At 39.8% G+C, this 23,144-nt stretch overlaps 1 protein-coding gene across 7 annotated transcripts in view; it reads left to right on the top strand.

The window, feature by feature from the left end:
* FOXN3 (forkhead box N3) overlaps nt 1-22,415 on the top strand; it is a 131,056-nt gene extending 108,641 nt beyond the window's left edge. For 4 of the 7 annotated variants that reach the window (XM_084522738.1, XM_084522736.1, XM_084522741.1 and 1 more), the window contains 3 exons: nt 4,018-4,126; nt 12,406-12,429; nt 15,094-22,415. In XM_084522738.1, the coding sequence (XP_084378864.1) occupies nt 4,018-4,126; nt 12,406-12,429; nt 15,094-15,643 (683 nt within the window). In that variant the 3' untranslated portion in view covers nt 15,644-22,415. The remainder of the gene's footprint in view (nt 1-4,017; nt 4,127-12,405; nt 12,430-15,093) is intronic. The other 3 variants (XM_084522740.1, XM_084522742.1, XM_084522739.1) reach the window with 1 other exon arrangement.
* The last annotated feature ends 729 nt before the right edge of the window (nt 22,416-23,144 follow it).

Here is a 23,144-nt window from a genome sequence, read left to right as displayed (position 1 = left end):
AGGTGAGTAATGATTTTGTTGTTTCAGACTCTTCAAGTTTCACTAAGAACATTTTATGAAAGAGGAAACCTTTATCAAAGAGGTGCACTGATCTTTTTGCATTGTACTCCAGAGCTGAGTTTCTCAGACATAAATGTCTCTAGGCACTTGCGCAGAAAAGGTGTAAATTGCATTTCACACTTCTGCCTAGGAATGAGGAACCGTGTAACCTGCCTGTGCTACTGGTTAAAGAAGCCTCAGAAAAGAGTCGGGGCTGTAAGGTGTTAGCCCAGACTGGCACTGATTTTTGATATGGTTCGGGTTAAATTATTTTACCTCCACACCTTGAATCTTCAATCTAAAGTATAAACGCCTAACCTCAAAGTACGGCTTCAAAACTTAATTAAAGCTGGAAAGGCACAACTGTATCTTTGGAATAAAAGTACCGCATCTTTTCCAGTAAATAATCCACAAACCTTCAAACGTACCAACGCTGGAAAACAGTTCTTTGGATAATCAGTAACCACCTTCATACAGCCTGCACAAAGGCAGGGATAGGATCTAGGTACCCTGGATAACATGCACATTAGCAGTTTATAGATAAAAAAATTGTAATATAAATCAGTTACTGTCATCTGGGGAGGGATGGGTATCGATGCTGCTTGAGATGCTAGTTTATAAGTAGAGATGCGTGATGAATAGGTGTCAGGCTTACAGTGGCACACCGGCTGTGTGCATGATGTAGAAATTAATAACGTTTACCACTGAGTTATTTTGATCACCACTGCTTTTCATGTGAGGTTATGATGCTACAGGAGCTCATTTACCAGTAAGCTGTGTTTTTCTCTTGCTGCTTCCAGATGTTTACAGAAAGGATACACTGCCAAGTCCAGTGTCCTCCTTCAGCTGATCCCTTGTCTACAACCTTCCTGTATTTCTGTCTGCATGGCTTAACTACCCATGTAGTGGTACTGCTGCGTTGGCAAACAAAAAGAGAAATGAGTTCCAAAACCACTGCTGTTGCAAGCTGAAATGGTTACTGGATTCTGAATGTTGATTTCAATATACAGAGCTGTGGTGTACTTCAGAGAAAAATGAAGGCTTCTTTTGGCACTAATTGAAGTCTTTGAATGAGTGGTGGCACGCTGAACAGACCAGGCACAATTGAAGTGAATTTCATAGGTGGGAATACAGGTACTGGGCAGTCAAGGTGTCTCTTTGGGGTTAATTTCATAGGATAGCAAACTTCTACATCTCGTCTCGTCTCTTCCTTCTTCTCTTCCTTCTTCTCTTCCTTCTTCTCTTCCTTCTTCTCTGTAAGATCTGTACATTCCTGAAGGGCAGAGATTGTGTGTTGGGGTGAGGATGTCTCTAAACGTGAAGCTTTTGAAGAGAATCCTTCTGAGTAGGGCATCATGACTTAAAAGCCTGCAAAGAGCAAAGGGTGGTGGAAGATGGAGGAATGGTTGGAGTGGGGATGTTGATATATAGAAAGTCCAAGCTATGAAACATTACGGTGTATTTTATATACATAGCAGTGCAGAAGAATGAAACTGAGAGAAAGTCAAGATGGAAGGAAATGAGCCAAGATTTTGGGAGAATTGATTCGGAAGAGTGAGCAGGCTTTTTTTTAAAGAAGCAACAGAGTTGTCAGGCAGAAAGAGAGAGCAGGAGAGAAGCCAGGGTAAGATAAGCATCAGCTAACTTTGCCAATAGACCAGGGTAATTGGGTAACTATGGAGAGAAGACTTTGGGCATCAAGGAGCCTGTTGCTCTTTTTTTAGAGTAGAATTGTCAGCGTGTTTACTTTGAAGTTGGGTATGTGTATTTATTTAAGCAACACACATAACTAATTGACAAGTGACTGTGTGTGTTTATGCATAAATGTTTTATTTCAGTATAAAACTCTATGGTTTGTATCTGAGTAAAGATGAAATTACCATATCTCTCTAGGTCAAATTTCTTGGTTCATTTCTTCTAAGGGAGCTTTGTAAATACAGAGAAACTGTACTACATAGTGAAAAATGATATCTATCCCTCTTGTAAGCCTGATGGAAAAACCATGCCATTGGAAATGATGTCTTTTCATTGATCTTTCGATATTTAGCAGGTTTATCTGTCTGTAGCTTTGAGTTTGCCTGTTATCTGTGCATTTGGTTAGCTATATCCTTGAGCAGAGTGCTTTGCTTTTATGACAATGTTATTTTGGCCTTCTTAAGGCCATGGTGTTGAAACAAATATAATAAAAACTCCAAAGTCTGAATTTTTTAGCAATTTTTTAGCATTCCTCTGTACTACCTACGAACCCAAACATTGGAGCACTGAAAGTCTTGTAGTGTCCCCTGAGTGAAATGACCACGATCGATTTCTCATAATCTAGTGCTGGAAGAAAATGCACACAGCAGTGAAGTATAAATAGTAAAAAGCAATTTTTAAATTATTTTGGTCATTGAAAGCTGACCCTAGTTGTTATACAGTAGATTCTGTAATTTTAGCCATTTTAGGCTGTACTTAAGCACCTAAATATAAATGACCTGTTCTTAAGAGGTGCTCAAATGCAAGGGTGGGTATCAGGCAGTGGCAGGATTTGATTAGGGGTGATGTGCTCTCACCAGCAGCAGAAAGAAGATTATTTTCCCAGAACTAATCTTTGTGGTCAGGAGTGAAGCAAGGTGAGCATCAGGATGGCAGGAAGGGGAGCTTGGATCTGGCTTGGTGTTGATAGCAATGTACCTCAGCAGCTTAAAAATAATGTACTTCTAAGCCTGTATTTCTCTGCCTAGGAATACACTAACAGTTTTAGGGGTCAGCATTTGAAGCTGGGTATGCTTTGGTTCTTAGGCTGAATGAGTTTCTCAGTCTCTGTAATTTGCTTAAGTACAACCTTTAAAAGTAAAATTCTGTAGCTGTATTTGAGGTGATGTGGTTTGTATTTATCTCATATGTATTTTTATAATACCTGGATGTTTAAAAATGACATACAGAGTGATGGTAACCACTGTCTTTTTGGATGCTCCCCACCACGGGAGGGTATGGTAGAAATGTTGACTTATTATGAGGGTAAAGAAAAAATGAGCAAACTGTCTATCTGTGGACATTAAAGAAGCAAGTTCAGGTGGAGGCTGTTGGAGGTTGTCACTGCAGCCTGCAGGGACATAACAGCAGTGCAAACCAAGGGTATTGTGCCTAAATCACAGGTGAGTGCTGTGTTCAGTAGTCCTGCAGCCCAGGGTGGAGGAAGAAAATGCTGAGGACACAGAAAAGTGCCTGGATGCAAACAAAGCACTCAGTCCTTGGTTAAAATCTTATTGGGCAGAGCTGCAGTTTTTGATATGCAGCCAAGGTAAAAGTCCCCATGAAGCCTCTCTCCGGGTTCTGGGGGCATTTTGCTGCTGTCAGGTGGGGTGACAGAGGTCGTTGGGTGCAGAAGAGAAGAGCTGAGAAATGGTATGGAGCTAATGCCTTTTCAGCCTCTTCTCTTTGCCTTGTAAATCCGCATTTGTAGTTAATATTTTATTTTGCAGGAGACAGAGGCCAAGAGATTGTTGCTCAGAAAGTGAGCCAGGATGATAACAAGCTGTGACTTATGTCCTTGCGAGTAAATTGTTTTTATTCTGTTTGTCTGTGAGGGGTCATTCTTTCTTATTGTAGATGAAACAGTTGCATCCATGCTCATAGCTGGTTTTGACTCCAAGCACATACCTTCCCAGCAGAACTGTGATTATAAATCCAGTGATTCAGTTGTACGAGGAATGGTCAGCAGCAGCTAGGTCAGGCAGTGGCTTCTACAAGCCATGTTACCACTGGTTGCTGTTAAACTTGTTGCCATGAAAATAGCATTGAAAATAGGATGGCATTCATGAGAGTTGAGACTGAGAAGCTAAAAGGTAAGCAGAGTACTACATGAGGTGTATTACTTCTCTAATGTTTTCTCAATTATTTGAAAAGCTTAACTTCCACATTTTGCACACATGCTTTTCTGGCATTTCCTTTAAAAGGAAAAATGTTCTTTTTCTTTTTTTTTTTTTTTCTTCTTAGTTCCTCCAGGAGTGATACAAAATGGAGCTCGAGTTCTGAGTAGAGGAATATTTCCTGGAGCCAGGCCATTGCCAATCAACCCTATAGGAAGCATGGCTGTTGCAGTAAGGTAAGAGTCATTCATTGTGATATCCTTGTGAAATAAATTAGTATTTTGTAAAAAATGTAGAAGTATATGTAAGCTCACATCAATAGAAACTTTACTGCTTGCTAATGCTTTGGAGATTATAAATGAAAAAAACCTTTGCCATCTAAAATGTGTGGTTTATCATTCTTTGCAGGATAGTCATAGCATATCTGTCTGTTGCATAGTGGCTTATAAAAAGCATAGTTTTGTTTTCACTAGCAAATTGCAAGCAGTTTATGGTGAGAAGCTCCTTGGGTGACCTGTTTTTCTAAGTGCAGATGTGTTTTCCTGCTCCCCCTGCCTCTGCCACTTTTTTAAAGACAATTTCCTGAACCTTTTCCAAGGATTAAATATGAGAGAGAAGCATATCAGTAATATTAAAGCAATTTCTGAAAGATATCTAAATATATAGCTGTCATTTTGTTATTAATGTAGGTCTTTGTGAGGTGGTTTCTTTCATTACAGATTCTATTTCAAGGTTATACTGCAACATTCAAGGGTAAAATGTTGTCTGAAGATCCTCAACTTTTTTCAGAAAGCAGGGCAGTAAGGGACATCTAGTGATGGTAATAAGAACTGTGCATCAGTGCTTTGCTTTACTTAAAGCCGTGATGGTTTCTCATTGCAAGAACAATTTGCCTTCGGTGGAGCTCCATTTGCAGTCAGTCACAACAGAGATAAATTTGGTCAAGTGTGCTGTCAGTGCTCTTCTCTTTCTCAGCCCTCAGAATAGGTAAAAGCCATTTCAGCTCAAGCAGTTGGGTGTTCTGGGTGGGGTTTCATTATCAGCGCTGCCCCTGCTTTGCTGGGCTACTCCAGTTGCAGCCTCTGATCTCAGCAAGTGGCTGCAGAGCAGTGAAATAAAGTAGCTTGATAGCTACTTACTCCATCATTATTTGCTTGGGATTTTTTCCCATTTGCACTTTAGTTTTTCTCCCTTTTTAGAATTAGTGTCTAGCTCTTTGGATAGTTTTTACATGCAATAAATTGAGAGAGAGAGAGAACCTATGACATTCATGTAATCTTGATGCTTAAAAATGCATAGAGGGGAAGACACTAATTGGAATAAAATCCAGATTTTTGGTGGCAGCTGTTTCAAATGTTTTTAACATTTGCTGCGCTGTAGGGACGCAGCCCCGAGGGTCATCCTCCAGAAGTCTGCAGTTTGTTTCCGTCTCGCTTTTCCACAGTCTGGCCTTGCTAGCAGTGGAGGTCAACCCCCTTCACTAGCTTTGCCGCTGGCTTTGGCCAGGACTTGCATTCTGCTCCAGTGGGGATTGCACTGCTCTGGGACTATTGGATCATTAATTCTCTCTCTATATATATGTATTTATATTTATGAAGTGTCTAAGCTAAATGGAGGACATAGTGGTCTGAATATTCTCTCTTGAGCTTGTCTGCATTTCCAGCTCAGGGCTATTGCTTAAGCAGAGGAGACTGTTTTGTAAGCAGGGTTGACTTAGGATGGAGATAGGTCTGCTCTTCCTTCCAGGCCACTCAGAAGCTTCCTTCTATGTAGACATCCCCAAACTGCTATGCTGCTGTGAGACTGTATATAACTTTTATGTTAATTTTTATGCATTTTCAGAGGACTCTTGTTATTTTTTTTTCCAGCAGGTAGGACAGGATCTTTGCCAGCTACTTCCTAATGTAAATTCAGGAAATAAGGGATTTTACACCTCCTTTGCTTATGTGCTTCTTGCCCTGTTTCAGAGAAAAGCATTTATAATTTGTTAATGCAGACATATTTCTAATTCTTTTTATTCTCTTCTTCAGCCTTAGGCAGTATTAGAAATAGCTTGCTATGAATATATTGCTAGTCTGCATGATGTCTGCTCATATTTAAGGGCTCCTGCAATATCCCCTCTCCTAATTCTTGGAAAAAAACATGCACTTTGAGAAGTTAGGGGGCTCTCTGCAGTAGAGCAAGTTCAGAAGGCAGTTTTATATTGTGCCTGCTGGGGATATCAAAATTCAGAATTTCTCTAGGAAGGTCAGCCTGGATGCACAGTACCTTTTAGACCATCATTCTGGCTTCTCAAAACTGAATACTTCTGTTACCTGTTGTTGTAAAAATGAGATGCTGTTTATTCGTGCTTGCTCCTCTCCTCAAATACACAGAGCTAAGTGGGGCCTGTCCTGTTGAGCTTTCATGGCATCTCATGAAAATCCATACAACTTCTGCTTATCATGTACAGCAGAGGGAGTTTATCACAGTGTCCATGCAGCCTTCCTCTGTTGCAGTACGAGTAGGAGTTCTGCTCACACAGAGCTGTCATCCCTGCACAGAGGGAGATGCTCCAGTCAGGCTGGCAGGGGGCATTTTTAGGCATGTTCAGGTCAGTTTCCCCTTCCAGCTTTCACCAGGGGTGGTGCAGGCTCTTGTTCCAGTTATCTGCAGAAATTATGTCCCTCAGCCTGTATACTCAGGAAGAGCCAGACAGCTTCTTTACAAGATTTTATTCAAATGGATATTGGAGAGTTCCTCTGGTGTCCTAAGTGAAAGGCCTAAAATGATGTGGTTTTTGTTTTAACTTAGGGGGCCTCTAGCATTCCCTTGGTAGTGGATCCTTGCATATCAAATTAAACCTCTTACTGGTTTTCTTTATTACTGTACATAATGTAGAAGTTGCCGGTTCTTCTCTAAGGTGCTGGTGTTCTGTTGGCCCTTCCTTGCTGTCTAAGGGGTTTATTTCATTTTGTGTTTATTTCCTCAATGTCTTAATGGTCTTTGGGCTTGCTGTTCCCCAGACTGGGGAAATACTGTTTGCTTGCGAGAGCCTGTCTGCAAACCACAGTCCATGCTTTTGAAGTCTCTTGCTGTATAGGATTGCCTGGACCATTCACAGATACAGCATTTATTTTCCCCTTTTTCACCTAATGCATTCAGTGCTTTGGGAAATGTTTAGTTATTTAGTACCCAGCCTCTTCCGTGGTTGTCAGGCAAACCACTAGTTTCTCTCAAAAACCAGGCCAGACCACAGACCACCACTTTCCTGTTAATTTTCATATAGGCTGTGAAACAGAAATGCCTGAGAACATTTTCAGACACTTGTTGCAGTGTCTGTATCTATGTGTGCTGTCTGGTCATGTGTTTTTTCTTTCCTTGCTGGCAGTTAGGTAACTAAAGCAAGTAGTGTGGTGCACATGGAGTCTGCCAGCTCCCTCCCTGAAGGAGATGCTGTTTTCTGTACCATCATTGGAGTTCCTCACATTTTGGGGACTGTATAAACTTTTTTTTTTTTTTTTTGTGCTACTTTTTTCCCTTTAGTGCCGTAGGACATACTCTGATACTGCTGCTGCTGAGTCTCTGCAGACATAAAAGTTTCTGTATTTCTCTGTACTGATGAACCCTCTCATTTCCCCTCTGCAGGTCTAGCATGTTAGTTCTGTTACACTGCCCACTGCTTGCACTTACAGTTCAGGTCCATGTCACATGCTGAAGAATGCAGCAAAGTGAAACATAAATGTCTGTGCAGCCAGCTGAAAGATTTGTTATCAAGCAGACTGTGCAAATAACTTGCAGTATGTTATCCTGTTTCACAGACTGCTCGTATTGTCAAAACAAAGTAACAAAAAGGTTGGTCTTAGGTTAGACTTGCAGCTGTAATTAGGTGGTATTCTGTTATTCAGAAGGGAAGCCACAACACAGAACTAAGTTGTTGAAATCAGTGATTGCTGTTATGTTAGCTCCCATTAGGTGGAAGGTTTACTGTGCTATTCTTTTCAACAGTGTGACAATGTATTAGCACACCTTGTTCCTGCACGATGTATTGATGTGTTGTTGTTCCTATGTAATTACGTGCAATTATGCTATCTTTTATATATAAAATAAAATACAGTGAATTTAAGTAGGATGAATTTAAAAAACCTACTGAAAAGTATTTAAAAACAACAAATCCACCCATTTCCACGAAGAAAGAACAGCAATTGAGGAGAGCATCATTATGTTGTAGTGCATTTGGCTTAAATTGCACAAATAGACCTTCCGTTCCAAACTAATCTACAAATGGAAAAGGCATCCCACACTGTTTTTTACTTTGAAATCATCCTCCGGTGTTAAATCTCCACAGCAGAGCATAATTGGATGTGTTTTGACAGTAGCTTTTTATTTACTTTATTCCCACCACTTTTAGCTTGTTTATCATCCATACTTTCCATGTTGTGGCTGACAAGTCTAAGACCCACCCGAAGACAGCAGGGGAAAATAACGCTTCAAAGCTGCACAGCGTGTAGCATGTCTCTTACATGAGATCCATCATAGATATTTTTGGCAGACCATATCCCTATCCAGTTCCCTTAGTGAATCTAAAAGCAAATGCAGTGATAGTCTGAATATGTAGAAAATAAAATACTGAGTTAAAAAGGTATCCAGTGAAAGTCAGCAAAACCAGCAGTGCCTTCCGTGCAACAAGGAGTTGGCTGTGCTTCAAAGGTGAGCTTTTGCTCTTCAATGTAAAATCAGAAAATACCCTTTAGATGTTTACTTAGGAGGACTTCTGTAGACACTTCAGTAGGTGTAGTCTCTATCAAAATGGCCAATGCATCTGCAGTGTGCATTGTGTGGCAAGATGCAAGAAGCTTTATCTATATAATTCCAAATTAGTCAGGCGTTACCAGTTACACCGACCCTGTGGAAGAGCACGAGCTTGGAAGAGCTCTTTGCTCTATGATTTCAGAGCAGTCAGCAGGAAGCCTCTCACCATGACGTTTATAGTGTTCTTTGGTTTTCCCCAGTGCACGAGTGGTTCATGTCTGTGTCTGCCTGAAGCAGGCAGACCCACCGAGGTGCAGTTGGTGGAGTTTCTCTCCACAGAGAACCTCACCAGCTGTGTGGCATAGGCCTTGTTATTCGGTCCAGGATAGCCTGCAAAAGATGTTTTACAAAATATCCTTGGTAATATTTCTGTAATAGGCCTTTTTTTCTTTTCCTCTGCCCTGAATGTTCGCTGTGCTACAGAGGCTGTTGAACATTGTTCAGATAGACTCCCAGGGTGTCCAGGTTGGGTCTGAATTCTTAATTCCTAACCTGTTGGCTGTGTTCTGCCCTAATTATGCTTTTCCCACTGAATTATATAGCTGAGGAAAGCAGATGTTTTTAGCTCCCACGGATTTCTTTTTACCTTTGGAGCTGCAGCACTGTATGGACAGCTTGTCGCTCATCCTGGTGCACAGGGCTTCATGGTCTGTTCAACAGCCTGTTCTGATGGGAAGGCCGAAAGACAACCCCATCCCACAGCACTAGCCAGCAAATTCACGTGAGATGCAGGTAGGAAAGAGGCAAGCAGAGTTCACAGCTACCTTGGTGGGAAATCTTAAGGAGCAGGTAAAACCATTAGGTTTTGGGACAGTCCTAGTAAAGATGCTGTGGCTGAACTTGGCATTGTCTTTGTTGATACAGTCAGAAAATTCAGGTTGGAGAATAGTATTGACCATCTTTGCTTAACTATTTGTTTGGGTTTTTTTAGATAATAATTCACCAGGATGAATCCAACGTATGTTTCAGGCTAGTTGAAAACTTAGGCAAAACTTTTTTATATGCCACTTGTGCCTAGGTAACAGGTTAAATTGCTTTCACTAGTGTTTGTTAGGAAAACTCAATTATTTAAATTAATACAGGTTAAAAATAAAAATTAGTGGGAAATTATTGGGATTTTTTTGTTTTTAAATTCTCTTTCCTCACAGAATATTTCTAGCTTCCGAAGGAATTTCACAGTTACCTTCCAATTGCAAGCACAATTTCCCAGGGAATTTCCCTAAGTGAAAAAAAAACTCCTGTTTAAGTTTCCAAGACTATATGTTCCCTCTTCCTAGGGAAAGCAAGTGCATCCACACAGGTAGAGCTACTGCACTTGCTTTAGTTTGGAGAAGGAAAAAAACAAACAACCCACAACACACAAAAATACAACACTAACAAGCCTTATCTCCTTCAGCATAACTAGGTTTTAAAATATCTGTTCTTTTTTTACCATTAATGCTGCAGTTCCTCTGTAGCTCCTCATCATTGGTGTGTGACAAGAATGGGTTTTGTGCCCAACTTTATTTGATGAGGCAAGATTGTTAGTTATGATTATTTTAACTTCAAATTTATAGGGCAATTAGCTCAGCCTAGCTTCCATTATGGTGACTTTGTTCCTCCTGCTGGCTTTATTTTTGATTTTTTTTTTCTTCCTCAAGTCAGCCATTCAAGCAGTGATTAAATAAACCAAACATAAGTAACACGTGCAGCATAGATGCTAAAGCGTAAGTAGAATTACATACTGTCCTTATTTATTAATGTTTACTTTAGCTTAGGTAAAAGAACTGGTAGATGCTTTCTTTCATAAATTCTTACCTGTATAGTCTTCATGTTCTTGTTTATTACTGGTGTGATCAGCTTAACAAGCCCCAGGTCACCCTTGTTGCATTGCATTCCCCTTTTCACCTGTAATAGGTAGGATCCTTGGCAGCTGAAGGGTTTTTTTTTAGTAACTAAAGGACAGAAGTACTGTCTGACAATTATTTTTCCTGCAAAAGAAGAGCACTGCATTTGTCTGAACTTCAGATTTGCTGTTGATATTGACAAAGTGCTCTTTCTGCTAACAGCTCATGACTCATATTTGTTGCGGTCCTTTGCATAGGATTATGCTGTAAAGTATCTCTCTAAGAGCTTCTATCAGTAGTGTAACTAGCTTGTTGACTTTTGACTCAATAACCAGAATCTCATCATGCAGCAAGTGAGCATCAATTATCTTCCATGTGCTAGCTCATCAGCCTATCTGCTCCTGTGTAGTATTTTTAAATAACAGTTCAACTACCTGTGTCTAAAACTTCTCACTTTCCTGAATTTTCCTCTGGAATTACATTACCTATACAGTAAAAGAGTGCTTTACAGTTTTAGCAAACCTGGATCCTGTCAAAATGTGTATACCACGCTTACAGTACCACACTGTATTGTTTTCTTCATATCTTTTAACTGATTGTTTCCAAAACTGTCACCTACGTGTATACAATATTTGTCATCCAGAAGGACTGGAGGTAGTTAAGCTGGTACTTAAACTCTACATAGGTTTGTTTTGCTCATCAAGGGAAGGTACCTGTCTCTGGTGTGGAATACAGTAAGTATTTTCCAGCAAAACTTCTTGCCATTTTGCAAACAGAACGTGGTTACATATCTTCTTTTAAAGACAGTAGAGAAATTTAAGGAAGATATGTCTGCCCTTGGCAGAAGGATGGAGACTTATATCCTGTCTAATCCTGAGGAAAACCCCTTCAAAAGGCAAAGGAAACTGCTTCATTGCTAACTTGAGATCCAGCTCCTGTGGGCTCTGTCTGGCTCCCGATGAAATTAGTAACAGAACTCTTATCAATTAACAGTGGGAATGGAGTCAGGCTTTCCAAAGGCCAAACTTATCCCTGTAGTGCTTGAGGGTTGTGTAATTTTGCTACAGCCAAATTGAAATATTTTTAAAAGAAGCTGTGCTTGGTACTTTTGGTTGTATAACTGTGGTTGAGGTCCATCAAGCAAATAAAATAGTCCATGTGTATAAGATGAAAAGCTCTAGTGACTGTCCCATGGCCTTTCCTGACAGAGGAAGCCACTGCTTTAAAATATTTGAAAATGTCAGTTTCTGAGAATTTTGAAATGAAGTGCTGAACTAGAAAATGGGAAGTAAGGTATTTAAATATTTTTTCCCTCTCTGTTATACTAAGCACAGAACTTTAAATGCTTTATCTTCCCCTGTGTAATTTAAAGATAATCCAAGCATCAGAGCAGTTGCCGGTTTTAAAAATCTATTATTGCTAGATAGTTAATCTATTGTTTATCACTATTACTGTAGTGATAAAGTTAGAATTACAACCAGAATTATGAGCAATAGTAGATTTAGCTGGCCAAAATATATTCCCCGAAACACAGGGGAGTTCTGTCCACAGATGTTGTATGTTGAACTTTGTAGATCACAAGATTAATTTGTTAGTGAGTGTGTAACTGTGTAAGAGCAATATAAAGCTTTAGAACGTCTCGAAGCATGTGTGCAACATGAATGGTTTAGATATTATTTTATTCAACTCTTATTTATGTAGTAATATCAATTACAACTAATTCTTCATATCTTATGCTTGAGCTATTGCCTATCAGATTAATTTACTTCCAGGCTACATGAATTTTGACCTGATGTATATCCTAAAACCCTGTATAACTCATTTTCGTTTCTGTGGATATCCTTTGCTAATTCTCTCCTTGACCTGCTTTCTCTTCCTTTTTTTATTTCCCCAAGCAGAACTGGTTGGAAATCTTTCAAAATGTAAGTGAAAAACAAAGAATTTTCTGAGATGCAAATGCTGTCCATTTCCTGACCAGTTCCACCATAGTTCCCTTTCCTTTGAAGTGTATTGGTATTTCCTATTTCCTCCCATTTTTTAAGTGATTACATTTGTGGTTTTTTTGTTTGTTTTTTTTTGTTTGTTTGTTTTTTCACCTTTCTGTCTTTCTTTGCCATCATACCTCTTTGCAGTCACTCTCTGTGGGATCCTAACCCCATAGTACTACACCTTCCCCCAGGACATTGCTTCTGTAATCCCCAGGCCTTTTCATTCTGTTTTTGTGCTTTTCTGAAAGGATTGGGATCTGGAGTAAGTCCCTTGGGCAGAGCTTTTGAATCCAAATTATAGCCCCTTTATGGAAAAGCAAACACTGAAGACTCAAGAGGGGGCAAACCAGAGAGGCCTTTTGGCACATGGTTTCTCTGCTTCATGGAACTGTTGCTTTCCTTTTATTGATCCTCTCTGGGAACAAACAGGGTTAGATTCAATCACATGAAAATGGGCATCTTGATTTAAATCCCATCTTTCAGAAGTCTCGTTCACTTATAACCAAGTCAGTAAGAATCCCATTTGAGTTCCTACCTGTTCTGTCCTGTGTTTGTTCCCTTGGAGCAGGAATTTATTGGTGGTTTTGTATGGAAAATCAGTGGCATGTGATTTTTATTGAGCCGCATTGCTCTGACTATTAGATGCCTAGTAAAATCAAGTCACTTTAATTTTATGCTAATTTATGATAATTTTGAACATCTTTAAATGTAAATTTACCCTAAAAATGAAGAATCTGTCACTTAAAATGCATCACATGCTTTTTCGTAATGACTGATCTTAAGGAGCTGGTTATAAATTCACCTTACAACTAGTTTAGTACGGATGATTTCTTCTTTTAAGCATTTGGCATCCTCTAATGACAACCCCTGCAGTGGCAAACCATCACAGAGTAAATGCAGCTGGCTTGCTGCACAATCATGAATGACATTGCATTTAGTTATTAATAATTGAAGGAGCTTTGTGTATTCCTTCTGGGTTCTGTATATAATTTATGGATCATAAAGCTACTTGAAAATCTAGGGGAAAATAATTTTATTGAGCAGAAGAGGTTGGCAAGAGGCTTTCTTTGCTAATAACCAGCCCTTGCATTATATACATTTATTTGAAAATACTGTAAATAAGAACATTTGGAGTGACTGATTAATGCACTGCCTTTTAGCATTGTCCTGTCACTGCTTCTCAAAAGCCTCTTTCTTATTTCAGTAAGCTCCACAGACAAGAGCACTGAGCTGACTGGGAGCTGTGGATTACCTACCATTCTTATATTTCCCACCTTTCAGCCTTACCTTTCTGAAATGGATAATACTCTGCTGTTTCTTCTGTAAAGAAACCAGACCCGAGGTCCACCCCCTGAACCCTAAAGCACTTGCTCATGTTTTAAGTAGAGGCACGGTAATACTCTGGGCTTGCCACTGTGCCATTCCTCCGAAGAAATACCTGTGTTCAGCGTGCATTTAAGAAAAGGTTCTTATCCAACACAGCTGTAAATGTGTGAAGGCACCGTGGTGATAGCATGGAGGCGGTAGGACCAGGTTTTGAAGCAGTTTATCATGTGATAGTTTAACAGGCAACAATCTTTCTTGGTTTTGGTATTTTTCTTTTTATTGAATGAGGGGTTCAAGGCTAGTGAGCTGTCAGGGGCAGTGAGGATGCCTTTACTCAGTGATGAGCATCCTCTTCTCATTTTTTGGTAGGAGTTAAGCACTGCACAGGGTCAGTCCCTTCTGCAACAGCCTTTCAGCCATTGAGTTCTGTACTGTGAAGTCAGTGGCAATGCTCTAATATTTTCAGTGCAGAAGGGGACACTATTAGTTTTAAAATATATTGTGCTGCAGTAGTTCCCGCAGCGCTGAGTGCCATAAAACCCAAGTGGAAAACGACAACTTCTAGAGCAAACACAGATTTTTTTCTACTGTCTGTTTTAAGCACATCATAATATTTTGTTGACAGCTAGTGTCTTAATATTATATCGTTTTTAAGATCATCAGTAAAGTGATCTCAGTCAGAAACATGACTGGGTTACTACCTGAGTGCTCTACTTGGGTGCACTGTCAGGAAAAGTCCTGTCTGGGAGCCGTGCTAATTCTAGCTGAAACATTTGCTACCCTGGAGAGCTGAGGAAGTCTCTGAGAGGAGGCAAAAGCAGTACACCAGAAAGGTAGTGTCTCTTCCCCACATTATTGGTAGCTTAATTTTACATGAAAAGGGTATAGGGAAAAAGATGCAACTCATCAGAGCTTGTTTAATAACTAGTAGATAAAACAATGTTTTTGGTTTGGTGTTTTTTTTTTTCTTTTTTTCTTTTTTTCTTTTTTTTTTTAACTCAGAGCAGGACTGTTTAGTCATTGCTTATTGTGGCCATCCTCCTTGCTCCTACCTCTTGTACTGTTGCTGCCTTTCTCTTGCCTTGTTACATGTGTAGAGTCCAATCCTCAAGCAACTGGAGTCTGTAAAAAGTCAGGCTCTGAAAGTGGCCTGCATGGACACTACTTTGATGGTCATAATTCTCTGTCAGTTGGTTTTACCTCAGTATCTTTTGCTCTGAAGCAGGATTACTTCCATGTGTTTTTTAAGACCGCTTCCATTTGTTGTTACAGGAATGGGATAACAAACTGCCGGATGCGGACAGAAAGCGAACAGTCGTGTGGCTCTCCAGTTGTTAGCGGTGACCCGAAGGAGGATCACAACTACAGCAGTGCCAAATCTTCCAACCACAGGAGCACATCACCTGCTAGTGACTCCGTTTCCTCTTCCTCTGCTGATGACCAGTATGAATTTGCAACTAAAGGTAGCCAAGACAGCAGTGAAGGAAGTGAAGTTAGCTTCCAGAGCCACGAGAGCCATAGTGAAACAGAAGAGGAGGACAAAAAGCAAAATCGGAAGGAGACCAAGGATTCTTTAGCTGACAGTGGGTATGCATCCCAGTACAAGAAAAGGCAACATTTAATGAAGGCGAAAAAAGTACCAAGTGACACACTGCCTCTTAAAAAGAGACGTACGGAAAAGCCCCCTGAGAGTGACGATGAGGAGATGAAAGAAGCAGCAGGATCCCTCCTGCATTTAGCAGGAATTCGGTCCTGTTTGAACAACATCACCAATCGGACGGCAAAGGGGCAGAAAGAGCAAAAGGAAACCACAAAAAATTAGAACAAATCAATGATTTGTTTGAACTTACAAAGTTTTGTTTCAGCACGTCAGGTGAATTCTAATGATTTGTGGCAATATCAGCAATTTTTTCCTTTTTTTCTTTCTATTTGTTTTTGGTTTTGTTTTTTTTCTTTCTTTCCTTTGGTTTTGTGGTTTTTTGTTTTTTTTTTTTTTTGGACCCTTAAGATTTTTACTTTTAAAGGAGATTGAAGCCATAGAACTCATACTGACACTCAGCTAATTTACAAAAGCTTTTCATTACCTGAAGACAAAAAGTTAACAACAACAAAAAGCCAAAATTGCCATTGCTTTCTCCGGCTTGTCAAAAAAATGCATGGTTGAATACGCAGTGACATCAACATTATTGTGATGGGAGTAAAATTGGGCACTTGGAAATCCCTTTTACACTAGAAGAGATGTGCATAATTTAGTAGTCATTCAGGCCTGGCCCTTATGATATTTTTTTTAATGGCCTTACAATTGGGTTATAAGTGAATGTGAATAAAGAGATCTGGGGGAAAGAGGAGGCACGTACTTCTCAACACCAAACCAAGAACTATCTAGAGGCACTCGGATACTGTGCCATAGAAGTCTTTGGACAGCCACTGGTGGCAGCTGCACATACTGTAATGCACTTGTAGTGCTTCATGTACTATACGTGGCTCATAATGGGAAGACTGGTAAACTTAGTTTGGGGAAAGTGAAACAATGTATGCAATGGGTTTCAGTGAAACTATGAGAAGAATTGGAGGGGCACTGTCAATAGCATCGCTAAGCATTGAATTATGTCTTCTATATTAAATTAAATACTCAAAAAGCCATAAGCCTGAAAATCGGCACTGCGTGCAAAAAATAATAGTGATAGGGAAAAACAAGCTATGTCTTCTAAACTGCCTGAGTGAAAAGCAATCAAGTCTAAGAAATTACAGCTATATTAAGGAAGGAAATAAATCCAAATCTTTTTCTGTGGATCAAATACTTGATCTAACTGGGGGAAAAAAGCTACAAAACCTGCCATTAGTATTATTCTGTAATTCACAAAACAAGACAGCATATTGGTGAGCAGTGAAATTAAGTTCAACAAAACAGCTCCAACACTGCCCTCAGAAGCGAGTGTGCAGTTAATGTCAGTCAGGAGTCGTCTGTGCAAAAATAACAGCAGATTTCCAGATTCAACCAGCGTAGCCAGCAGAAAAAAACTGATCCACATTGCATGGATTCCTTTTGGGAGGGGGGGAACACAAAAAGCAAACAATGTTTTTTATTCAAAGATGACAAAGTTCTTGTAAGGTAAATAATGTATTTAGCATGAAGCATGAATTATTTTCATATAAATATAGAAAATAGAGAAAAAGGCTATGCCTCTAATTTTTAAGCCCTTAGGCTTAGCGTTTGATATTTTTTTTCTTTTTTTTTCTTTTTTTTTTTCGTTTTGTTTTCTGTTTTGTTTTTGTTTTGGTTCTTTTTTGTTGTTGGGGTTTTTTTGAAGCAGGTGTTTAAGGTTTAACCTTCTTCAGGGACAAACACTGACTGTTGGGGAACTTACTCTGCAATATTAAAAAATAAAATCTTCATGCTCTGGTAGGGCTTGGATGGTTGAATTATACTGCCTTGTCTGCACATTCAGCCCCCCTCTCCCTACTTCTGTTTAAAAAAAAAAAAAAAGAAAAAAAAAAGAAAAAAAAAGTTAAAAGTGTGTCCTTTCTTCGTCTGTACATGTGTAACATGACGCAATAATATGAGGGCAAGTTTAGTAGTGAGTGTGTATGACAGAATCAAGAGAATAATGGGAGATTAATTGAGGAAAACTCGCTGATTTGATTCAGGAATAAGTAGATAAGAAAATAGCTTTGCTAATTTGCCATGAGAAAATGATGTTAGTCAAGAGCCTTACTGAGGTGTCCCGAGAAAAACCAGTGCTACAGAGGGTGTGATTCAGGTATAGTGCTCCTCTCCTGACATGACGACTGTTAGAATGGAGACCCCCTACAGCCGAGGGAAGCTGTGAAATAAATAATGCAGTCTCTCACCTGGATTCGTCAGTTTGGCATGAAAAATTCCTCATGTAGAATATCCTAGAGGCAAAAAGAAAATCCCAGGGACTGAAAAACCCTACCACTTAACAGAATGAAATGGTCTGCTCCTGTAAAAGAACACAGGTTTACAGCCCTCACAGCTGTTCCAGGCAGCAGCATCACCAAGGCGGAGCTGGTTTATGGAGAGTGAGTTAGAGAAGGGTCTGACTTCCCACTCCGTGGGGTGAAATAAAAACTGCACTTGTTGTATGTGCAGTTAGAAGTGGGAAGACTGAAGGCAGGCTGGGCTGGGCCTGCCAGCCTTCCTGTGCTCCACGAACATTTTGTAATGTGAAGAACAGGACCATGCTGGGGGCAGCACACAATGTTGTGCCTCTCCTCCCATCTCACCCCTGTGTCCCGGGATCCAGGAGCTGCCTGACAGCTGCTGGAGCCCAGCACAACTGCCAGCTATGCAGATCAGGAAGGAGAGAGCCAAGGACGGTGGAAGGAGCAGCTGTGTGCTCCCCTTTGCTGGTCCCGGGGCTGATGGCCAGCATAAGCTAAAGCTGGAGTATGTAGATACTAAATCTATTGGCTGCCAAAAGCCCTTGAGATAAAGTTGGGGAAAACGGGAAGCTTTCTGTCGGCCAGGTAGCACAGAGATGAATGAGCCATATCCTTCCCTCTGGCCAGAGCCCTCCCAGTGTGATTGCACTGGGTCAGTCAGCTCGGTCCTTTGTGTTACGGACTTTGGGAGAGTCACTGGAAATACAGACAGCACAGTACCAGCTTGCCACCACCTTCACTCAGTGCGTAAGTTGTTCCATCGAGGAGCTCCTCTAGTATTTATCAAAAAGCCACATTTAAAACTCAAATTCAGTGGCAGAAAATACATTCAAAACAGAGCTCACCCATTTCTTTCCTCCAGAGAAAGCGATGTGGTGGTGTGCAGGTGGCCAGCTCCTGCCCAGTCACACACAACACTAATTCAGAGCAACCTCACTGATGGCAGTGCAGGTGAGATCAGTATCTGCTGTATACCTACCATACATTAATGTGGACTCTTGGTGGCTAGATATATAATTACCTCTAGTATTATCTTAGAAAATGGTCATTTGCATAAATATCTAATTAGGCAGGTTATTTTTATATATATACACATATATAATCTATCTACAACTTCAACACCTCCTTTATATACTTGCTGGTAAACTTAAAACGTTGGCAAACATCTATTTTCATGTAAAATGTGTTGTTCCTAGTCTGATCTGCTGAGGAGGTGGTGTTCAGTAGGAATTTACACAGTTTTGTTCAGGAACCAGCAGTTTGGCTGAGCGCTGATGCCATCAACAGATGATTTCTGGAGTTTGAAACAACTCGTCCCTACCAACCCTTCCTCTAACTATTGATGAGAAGTACGTAATTTGGAGTTGTATAAAATATTTGAGTCGCCTTTTAAAACTTTTTTGTGCCTGGCTGACAATGGCAGCTTTGTCAGAATTGGTAATAATGCTCCATCAGAAAAGTTCTCTTATTTAAGAGGAATTGAAACTTTTTTTCCCCCAAAAGAAGTGCGTGGTCAGCCTCTCAATCCAGTTGTCTCTCCTTTCACCAAGTCATGCCAAAAACTGAGTGGTTATTGCACTGTATTACGAACTCTCTCCCTTTCCAGACATGAGGTGGTTTGGTTTTGCTTGTTTGCTTTCCTTACTAAGCCATTTTTAGGTGAGAAGTCATAGAATCTCAAACTTTCGATTTTCCTCATCCTATCAGTATTGCCAAATTCATGGTTCTCCAAAACAGGTGGGGGCTCGGGGAATCCCAGTAGGTCAGCAAGTGTTTAGTGGCAGGTTTCACACAGGCATGTGTTTAAGGGTCGCTCAGACTTCACCACGTGTTCCTTGGGAATATGCCTTCTGCAGCAAGGGGCTCTTGCAGGCCAGAGCTAATGCCACGAGCAGATTTCACTGGAGTCTGCAGGGAGGTGAAATCTGCCGTTCGTGCTTGCATGCTGCAAGCAGGTGGATGTTCTACTGAGAAGTCATTTTGATGCAGATTTTGCCTGCATTTAGAAACTCAAGCACAGTTCTTGAACAGCTTTAATGCATCATCTGTAGCTGTTTCTGAAAGCAATCTGATGCTGATCTTTTCCTGGCAAAACCAGCAGTAGTTCTTTCGAGGTCACCAGAGTTTTGCAGAGTGATGAGACGTGCTGTTTAGGACTACAGAACTAGCCTGTGACTGTATTCTCACTGGTAATTCAGTTGATGTCCATAGGCCGACTCCTGTCTTACCTTGAAATGGGAAAAAGGAGTCCCAAAGGAGGTGCATCAGCTCTCAGTGTTCAACTGAATTGCTGTCTACCTTTGCAAAAGATACAAGGAAACCCTGTGGGCTGCATTCTTCACTGGAGTGAGGTAGTGAGATGTCAACGAACTTGAGCAAAGAACGAAATCCCAAATTGTATGCCAAACAGCACCGTGGATAAAATGACCAAAACAATACTTTGTCCTATTTTCTTGGCAGCCACAATTGATATTGGCTCCCAAATAATTGAGGCCCTGAATTTTCTTGAAGTATTTCTGTATCTAAAGGTGTAGATAGACGTGTCTGAGATTTTCTAGAACCTCCAGGTGTCTCATCTCCATTGCAGTCAGTGGAGCTATGGACACCCAAGTGCTCTTGAAAATCTACTGTTTTAGTATTATTGCCATTTTTCCTTTGATCTGGCCCTAGGCATTTTCTAAAACATTCCTCTCCCATACTCCAGGATTAGAAGAAAACTACAGAGAGCGCGCATTTACAATTTCAGAGGCAATGCGACTTACTTCACTTCATGGAGAATGCAGACGTTCCTTCAGGCATGCCACTGCTGCCTCAAGAGCTCATTGGCATACCTTGTAGGAAACGTTTTAAAACTTTTTCTTGACTTTGCCACCAAAAGAGCATTTGAACCATACATCCTCTTGATTGTAACAGAGTATCAGTGTTGACTGTCTGACCAGTTAAGTTTTAGTGTTCTTCACAGCCCTCCAGTAATATATCAAACACTGTTATGCACATAATGCAGCACTGTGATCTAATTTAAATAATACTTTTTTATTATTTATACTACTCTATGTAATATACATCAACACTTTGCTATATAACCTAAGTGATAACCCTCTTCTTAGTTATCTGCCAAACTCTGACTTTCTGTTTGGTTTATATTGCAGTTAGCACAGTTACCGAGTTGTAATGATGTCTCTTTTCCTTTGAAATGGAATGTGTAAGTCGAACTATACATTTGTGTGTTTCTGTTTTAAGCTGGAGTTTATAAGGATTTACACACAACATTCGGTGTTCTGTATAAATCTGCATACATTTGTGAATTCATCTGTTAACCCCCTTTTATTTAGAAAGTATTAATTGATGGTGGTTTATTAGGGTTTTTTATTTTTGCATTTTTATTTTTAGTACTGGTTATTCTTGAATTAAGCAGAGACTTGTCAGCTGGGTTGCTTTATCATGTATATGACCTTACGATTCTTCCACAGTTCAGCCAACAAGTACTAGCTTCACTGACCAAAAAGAAGTCTCAACCTAATGTGTCTATGGTGCTGTATTTTGCTGGTGTACATTTAAAACCAGAAATGATCTAAAGGTCACTTTGAGTTGTTCTAATAAGTAGCCTTTCCTGGTTTTGGGAGCTTGGGTTTTGTTTTCGTTTTAACATTGAAACAAGGAATATTTATCTGAAGCTATGTAATGGTTTTTCTACTGTATCACATTTCCTTTTGCAAAGAGGGGGAAAATGACCTGATGTAACGGCCTCTCACAGTCAATGGAAGGCTTTTTTTTGTTTCACTTTTTCATTTTCAGTTAATTTCATTGAGCTTTGGATCAGGCCAGCAGTTACGAGAGCTCATTGTCTGAGGGTTTAAGGGATAAATGACAACTTGTGCTAAAATGACGCATTGTGCTCTATGATGGCCATCATCTAGAAGTGGGATTCTTTCTCTTGTGTTTACTGTGGCCTAAAATCCCAAGACTTTCTTTTTTCATTCAGATGACATTAAACTTCAGTACATTTTTAAGTTAAGAGAGCATTGTACATTTCTTGAGTATGTGTGTAGGATTTTTCAACAACTGAAAGTAATACCTGTATCTGATAACCAGTTCCATGCCTGCATCATTCACACTCACTACTTAAAACTGCCATGATGTAAAATGTTGGGGGGAATGACTTGTGTGTGTATGAAAAGCATTATGGACTTGTACATTTTTTTATACTCTGATCTGTAATTTCTGAAATATTTTGTTTTACAGAAAAAGTGATAAAGCAATCAAAAGACCGAGAAATTTAATATCGATGCTTAAGGGTCACAGGACCTTAACTGGCCAATAAGTTAATTTAGTACAGTGATAAGCCAATTTTTTTTTCCTGTACTTGGCGTCTGAAACTGCCAATTTCATCAATATTAAAATACGAACTGTGATGGGGAATGAACAGTGATGTTAAGTTGTATTTGTGTTTACCTAAATGAGCAGTCCGAAGGCAAGTGCAATCAGCTGATCTTTAGGAAATATGAAAATGTTGATTTAGAGGCATACTTGCATTTTACATTTTCTTGATGTGTAATCATATTGCCAAAGACAAACTATTTCATCAATTATTATTGTAAATAACACTTTCCCAAAACCTACCATAAAGTTTCTGTGATGTATTGTCTTCCAGTTGCAATAAAAATTACTGAGTTGCATCAATTGAACAATTGTAGTTTTGTGAATATTGGCTTCAAAATATACTTAGATATTAAGGAGAACCAACAGTGATTTTCTTTTGCAAATTAATTGTTTCATTTTTAAATAGTTCTAGCCCCAGTGGAACGTTACCTGTATTTTCACTGCAGTAGGTATCAACTCATGTTAATTTCCTGTCATATGCAAATGAGTAGGCAATATTAAATTGCTGTTAAAGTTAGGGTTTGATCTTCCTTTGTCATCAGTTTCAGAGTCTGGAAACAAAGCTGATTTCACTGGGAATTGTATCTTTTATTATTATTATTATTATATATTATCAACTATCAGAAGAGATTCAGTAATTGTACGTATATAACGGGATGTATATAAGAGTCCAAAAAACATTGCTTTCTAATCTTTGCATCAGCCGTCCTCAGGCTTGATTCTTATTTCTGCAGCACCAGGACTCCCAGTTCTTCTGCCAAGTTACTCCTGTGCACTGCTGTATGAAGACTCTTTGTAGGAGGAAATACTGTAAATCTGAGAACTTGAAAGCCAGTTGCCTAAAGCGAATCAGTCCTTCACCATCTAGTAGATGTCCTACTCTTCAAGTCCTTGGAGCTGCCCCAGGCTGCCACAGGGACCAGTTCTGCTAAAGCCCAGCCTGGTCGATGCCTTTCTGTATAGTCCAAGCAATAAAACATAAGGCTAGAGCAGGGGAAACAGTGCAAAAGTCATCTCTTCAGAGGGTGAATAATAAA

The sequence above is a fragment of the Aythya ferina genome (genome assembly GCF_964211825.1).
Source record: "Aythya ferina genome assembly, chromosome: 5".
NCBI classification, from domain to species: Eukaryota; Metazoa; Chordata; class Aves; order Anseriformes; family Anatidae; genus Aythya; species Aythya ferina.
The sequence above is the reverse complement of the archived record's forward strand: the minus strand, read 5'-3'. Positions and strand labels throughout refer to the sequence as shown.